The following is a 7,033-nucleotide window of genomic DNA, read 5'->3' on the forward strand; positions in this document are numbered from 1 at the left end:
TGGGGGGGGGATGCTTCCAGAATTAGCTGATGCAGAAACGTGAGAATCTCAGGGGAGCAGTGGGACGGAAGTAATGATGGCTGGCAGTGGGACGGAGCACAAGTCTGGGACTTAAAATAAGAACAGGTACGAGCTCCACTCTGGAAGCGTCACTGGAATAAGTACAGTCATCATCGATTTGCTGATGGAAGATTTCCGTGGCGATCACGGGCTTTGTGGCCTGTTTGCTTTTACTGTAACAAATATTAATCAGCTAAAAACGCACGCGTCTGTCATCTGGCCACAGGCCGACCGCAAGCGCCCTGTCATCATGTTGAATATGGACGTTGCGTAATCTCGAAAGCAAGCAGACCATCCTGACCTTTTCTCAGTTTGTCCACAATGAAGGTGAATCCGGTGGAGCGGGGATGAAGCACATACTCCATTTTCGGAAGGTTGTTCTGCGCAGCGAACGCGTCACTCTTTGCTTTCGTGTTCTCTGCAGGGAACACACAAAATGTAAAAAATGAGAAAAAAAATGTAATTAAATCTCCAAAAGGGGCTTCATCTTGTTACACATCATTAGACATTTAAGTTTCGCTGGTTAAAAGATACATTAACATTTACATATTTATTTTGAAACTCATTGATTTGAAGTTAAAATAAGCATCATGGTAATTCAAAGAATAATCAGTTATTAGAAAATTAATATTTTCCCCTATTTTTTACTTTTTTCCCCACTTTTTTGTCACATTACAACTAGAAGCCTTAATGCCATTTTCACAAGATGTCATATGACAAGACCAACATAAAGTAGTGCGTAACAGTGAAACTAAAAACCTGAAGTGTGGCATGCAGTTAAAGTCTTCCCCCTTTACTAAAACTGAACCATTCTCATCATAAAGTTCCTTCGATCTATACATTTCTATTATAGCTCTGGCTTTATTCTTGGTATTGTCACCCCAATGGAGAAAATTATACCCACACCATGATGCTGCCACCGCCACATTTCACACTGGGTACACTGTGTCGAGTTAACATTCCTCCACAGCTTGACATGTAGGCCAATAAATGCAGCTACTCGCCTTGAGCTGTCCACTGTTTGTTAAACAGAGTCCACCTGGGACTAATTCAATCCCAGCATAAATACAGCTGTTCTGTGTAAGCCTCAGTGGTTTAATAGAGAACATGACAGGGAAAAAAAAAAAAAAATCCCAATGCGTCATGTTCTTTCCACTTTTCGTTTATGCACTTTGAGGCATATCACATGAAATCACCTGAAGTACATTAAAGTCTGGGGTCATACGGGTGTTTTGAATTAAAAATCACACACGCAGGTGGCACATGGAGTCATATAGACATTTTATTCCTAAACATACCGTGAACGTAAACCTCTGGAATGAAGAATTAAGGGAGTGCTTAACTTCTGCTTAAGATTCAAGAACAGAACTCCTTCAGACTCTGGTTTAATGTGTCAAATTAAGCCTTTAGATTTAAGAGGCTTAAATTCAAATATGCACAGGAACACACACACACACGCACACACACACACGCACACACACACCGCACACACACACACACACACACACACACGCAGTGGGACAAGTGTAAAACAATACGTAAAGCTCAGAACGTAACTGGACAGAACTCCTTCATGACGTGATCCGTGAAGAGGTTTAGCTGCCCTAAAGGACAGCGACTCGGGGCTTTGATTAGTTTAGCTGTGATGTCGAGGGGCTTTAAGCAAAAAGTCAAATCCTGCCTGGCCTGAGAGATCAGAACCCTCTCGTTGTAATGACACCGTCGCGGACATGTCAAGGGATTTAGGGACGGTTTTACACCTCGAAATTGTCCTTGCGTAACAGCGTCGGGGCCGAATCACGTCTCGTAGTGCCGGTGGCATGTTGTGAACATTCATGCAGAGGCTGACGACTCTGACAGAGGCAAGCCAAGACACCCTACAAAAAAAAAAAAAAAAAACTTGCACTGTTTACATCTCACCTGTGAGGTCTGTCCCCTCTGGGAACAACAACAGCTGCAGGGGCTCTCTGATGTCACAGAAGTAGTCCAGCATGTTTTCTAAATGTGCCTTGTCCATCTCCCAGCGACGCTGAATGAAAACAAAGCAGGCCACCTGCATTGCCCAACCTGTAAAGCACACAAAGTTTTTTCCACACATAACCGATAAGTTGTTAATTTTTAACAGGTCTGCATTTCTCTCCAACACCTGGTGCTTAAAACTTAACACACTGCATTTGGAAATCCAGTTTGTATAACTAAAGTCTCTTAAAGCTTTTTATGATCTGAACTGATCTGAAACATCTGCTTGAAAAGCCGCTTATTGGATATAAATTTACCTTTAAATAAACCTCCAAATATATATATATATTCTGTGGTTTCAGGAGTAATGACTATGCTTTATTTGGCTTGTTAAACATACAGCACTGTGCTAATTTCTTGAATCATCATTCATTTGTAATTAAAAGTACCTTTCAGAAGACACTGTTATAGTTAATCATGTTGGTATCGACACAAAGAAACATTTGAATATGAAGTGGAATAAAAATTAAGACCCGTCTCTGCGCATCTACACACTAAAGTAAAGAAGATTAAATCAGAAAGGTTGCATGATCTAAAGATTAATTTGTAAGTCCTGGATTTAGCTGTGGACTTTGACTGGGACATTCTGAAGCATAAAAATGCTTTGATCTAAAGAGCTCCGGTTGCATTCCAGGAGCCGTCATGCGGGAAGGTGAGCCAGTCTCATCTTTTCCCTGGAGTCAGGTCCACCTCATCAACTTTGAACACGTTTTATGTTACTGTCGAAGAAAGGCGTCCTCACAGCACAATGCTGCTACTCCATGTTTCAGCCATTCGCCTCACCTTTCTGTTCAATTTCTTGATTGTACTGATTCAGGTGGACTGAATACAAATGAGCACCACGCTTTCAAAATTTTGCATAAAATTATTTTAGGCCATCAAAAACCTTCCACGTCACAGTTTTGCAGTACTCCGTATTTGTATTATATAATGCTTACGTCATGATTTGATGATAAATTGAGGAAACAACTGCTACATGCAAGCTTATATATTACAAAAAATAAAATAAAAAATTCTGTGCCTTAAAAAAAAAAAAAAGAACAAACAATGGATGGCTTCAGCCCTTAATGCTGTACCGTAAGCAGTTATGCAATTATATTTGTCGGAAATGCCTTGTGAAGCAGAAGCCATGTTGCATAAGTGTGCCAAAGAGTGTTTGTGAATGGGAGTGTGTGTGGAGAAGGGCAGGGGACCCAGTGCATACACACCGAAGCCGGGCAAGGCCTTGAGAGCAGCCTTGAGGCAGATCTTTTCCAGGCGAAGGTAGCTGTACCTGAGCAGACAACACCAGAGGAACATCCAGTCAAGACGGGTGCGGTGGTTCATGATGATCACGCTGCGCTCCCCAGGAATGAAGCCGTCCCCTGTGATCACCACCTTCACCCCAAACACCAACTCCAACAAAGACTACCGAGGAGAGAGAGAGAGAGTGTGAGCAAAAAGAAAAGGGCAGATGGAAAGAGGAGCTGGAAGAGGGAAAAATAATTTGCTTTTCGAAGCTTTTCTCACTTTATCAAGACTCAACAGTGCTTTGTTCTACTCGGTCTTTAAAAACAAATCCAAACGGGGAGATTACATGAGGTTGATGGAATACAAACTGTCAGTTTCTTAAGCTTAGGTACATACCACCGGGAGGGTGAGCCAGGTAGCAACGATTCGATCCGTAAGCCAGCGGTACCAAGCCGGAGATAGCAGCATGAGCGGCAGGACTGGACCCAGCATGACGATACTTCCAAAGAAACTACCTAAAAATAGTGCCATAATGAAGAAGAGGCCCCGCACTGACACAGCCATCTGCAACAGACAAAACGAAAAGGACACCATCACTAAAGAGACGGCTAAATGGGAAAGTCTACTTCTTCCAAGATACACGAACGGCACGTCCAAACTTTTGACAGTTCCTGTGATTTATTCTTCACTTGGAACATTTGCAACATGAAACAAACGTGATTATTGACACTTTCATCTACAATAACAACTACGGCGCTGGAGATCATCGGACATATTTTCCCACAAACAGTGGAAAGTCCAGACCAGACATTCCAAGCGTGGAATGTAAATAGGGGACCTTTTTTGACGATGGGTGATAAATTGGGAGTCTAAAAGTTACAAAATCAAGTTTGGTTGAACCTTATTCCGGTAAAACAATGCATTAGTAAACTAGCTTCACGTGGCTCGCTTGAGAGGAAAATAGAAAGCAACGCGTTTATGGCCCCCCTGAAGTATTCTGATTGAAACCACATCAGCATTCTGTGTGTTCGTTATGTGCGTTTTAGTCGGTGGAGGCAACACGAGCGCCACTGGATCCCTGTGGAAAGGGAGTTGAGCGGTCATGCTTCAGGAATTTAAAACCAAAACTAGGGACCTTCAATTGTCCAGGACGTATCTGATGACTGAGGATCCCGTGTCGTTTCAATGACATCAGAGGGACAACAGCTTCTGCTGCGAATGTTGCCAACGTGAAGTTTTCCCTTCGATAAGTGAAGGTCTACGCTGATTTATAACGACCTCATCTCTGGTCTGTGAAAACGTTTTAAACAAACTGTACCTAAAAGTGTGGCACAGTTAGCATCGACTTCTAAATAAAAAAATAAAGAGAGGGATTTGTCTGGTTTTAGAAAGGATATATTTCCGGCTCATCAAAAAGATTTCAACTGAAATATTTGAACTTTAAATATGTTTTTATGTTTCAAGACTTTTTTGACCATAATTTAGACTTAAAATATCAGATATGGCCATTTTATTTTTTGCCTAAATTGATGTTTTCCTGCTTTGACCAGAGCGGACACATCAAGCTAACCCAAGTTCGCAATATATTTTTGACAACCCGACTTTGTAAATCCTAGTTTTTGAGTCAAACCATGTTAAAAGTACTCAATTTCTTACATGAACATGACGTTATTGCTTTGATTTTAATACCTTTAACATACAGTAAACCTGCAGCAGGTTAACAGGAAGGGCTGGAGATCCAGTGACAAATTCCTCCCAACACACCCGACTGTTGCTTTGAATCGTGGGGTTTGTTTTGTAGTGCAAGTATGGAAAACTCGAGTGAATTTCAGGCCTAAAATTGCCGTTATTAAATTAAAACCTACTTTACTTCCACAATCCCTGAATCAAAGGCATGTCAAATTATAACAATTCTATTTTATTTTTCTTTTAAACCACTAAGAGGAGGAAGTTTCTTTAAACTGACGTACGAGCCGAGAAACACCAGGTGCTGTACAAATATGACTTTGAGAAACGATTTTACATTGGTTGTGTAGTACGCAGCAGACAAAAACATTACAAAACCAAAACATTGCTTACTAAAAGTAAGATGCACTAATTTTATATTCAGCAGTATCAAAGGCTGGATATGAAAGTTAAGAGAATCAATTTGCTGTTGTGCCAGCTTAAATAAAACCAATGGAATCATGTTTTGCATATTACACCATGAACCGAATCAAGCCCCATGCTGACGCATCGAGTCAATACAGGTGCTTTTGGGAGCTGTATCACCCACCAGGTGTTTCCCTCTCCTCTATAACCTGCAGCTCACACCTTTCCACCTCAATTACTCTCATAATTGCATAAACTCTTGGGTTTAAAGTACTCGCTCGTTATCTTGCCCTTGTTGACACCCTCTCTGGGAGCATGACGCAGCAGCTCTCATGGCAGCAACCACAGTGGCTCAGGGTACGTTTAAGCAATGCAAGCATGTTTGTGTGTATGATTATGCCGGCAATAAGGGTTTAAGGGTTACTTGGCTTAATGATGGAAAATGTGAGGCGTGACAGGAGAGGATAACAGCCTCGCTCAGCACAATCGCTACAGTTTAATTCTCGGCAAATGCAAAAAAAAAGGAAAAAAAAGAGAAAAAAAACACCTTTGGGTGTCCGTGGGAAGAAATGCAAGTCTTGCATGGCATTAGGAATGATACACCTGGAGCCAGGGATATGAAAAGTCAACAGCATTATGAACACACAAACACCAGGGAAGTAACCATTTACGCAACGCATCCACGGAAACCTTTGTTTTCATAAACCGAGGCTAGAAACACTCGAGCGCTTTGCAAGTCTCATCCATTTTTTGTTGGCTACAAATGTATTTGAATCACCATAGAAATAATCCTGAAAACACTTGCCCAAATACAGCCGCACTAAACTCCCAACATACTCTTCAGTGTCCAAGTCTGGATATTCTGGCAGAGATGCAGCATTCCTACATTTAGGCTAAATTCAGACATCCCAGCAGAGCCGAGTCAAAAGTTCAACCTTGTCTCGGCTAAACAATGAGCTTCAAGTGGTTCGTTCGTTTGTGTGAGAAATAAGGAGAGATGGAGAAAAGGCACATGAATGAAGTGGTGCAGAAAATCTAAGTGCACCTCACACTATTAAGGTCAATTAAATGTGCTCTACCTGAACCATTCACTGACATGGAGCAATCTGAGGATGTTCCTTCCCTGTTCAAAAAATACATCAAACCTGAAAACTCCCACATTTTTGGTGTACATAAATACGAGTCTGTTATAATCTTGGAATCCGTTCATCGTCTGCAGTCCACTTCTTCCCCTTTTATGGTCAATATTTGTTACATTTACCTGCTTAATTGTATACACAAATGACGTTTATTAGGCCCGAGCAGCTAAGCGCTGCGAAGGCCTATTGAAATCGTGCTGTAAATTATTAGGCCCGAGCAGCTAAGCGCTGCGAAGGCCTATTGAAATCGTGCTGTAAATTATTATTATTATTATTCTTATTCTTCCGCCAAATGAATTGGCTTTTTGGGGGCTTTATCATATTCAAAAACTCACCAAACTTGGCGGGCTCATAGAGCCCGGTGAAAATTTACGTATTTTAAGGTCCTTGCAAAAATCGCACAAGAAACGGCTCAAGGGCGCCCCCTAGAAACTTTCAAAAGACCCTTTTCTATTCACTTACTTTATCGTAGAGACTTGAAATTCGGTACAGTT

General features: G+C 41.4%; 1 protein-coding gene across 3 annotated transcripts in view; it reads right to left on the minus strand.

Moving 5' to 3' along the window:
* Positions 1-7,033, minus strand: part of lclat1 (lysocardiolipin acyltransferase 1) — a 15,975-nt gene that overhangs the window by 4,244 nt on the left and 4,698 nt on the right. For 2 of the 3 annotated variants that reach the window (XM_008399775.2, XM_008399774.1), the window contains exons 2-5: positions 3,706-3,873; positions 3,288-3,486; positions 1,981-2,127; positions 362-478 (exon numbers count right to left, since the gene is read on the minus strand). In XM_008399775.2, coding sequence (XP_008397997.1) covers positions 362-478; positions 1,981-2,127; positions 3,288-3,486; positions 3,706-3,873 — 631 coding nt within the window. Of the gene's footprint in view, positions 1-361; positions 479-1,980; positions 2,128-3,287; positions 3,487-3,705; positions 3,874-7,033 lie in introns of those variants that run through there. The other variant, XM_017302624.1, reaches the window with a different exon arrangement.

Source organism: Poecilia reticulata, linkage group LG22 (assembly GCF_000633615.1).
Source record: "Poecilia reticulata strain Guanapo linkage group LG22, Guppy_female_1.0+MT, whole genome shotgun sequence".
NCBI lineage: Eukaryota > Metazoa > Chordata > Actinopteri > Cyprinodontiformes > Poeciliidae > Poecilia > Poecilia reticulata.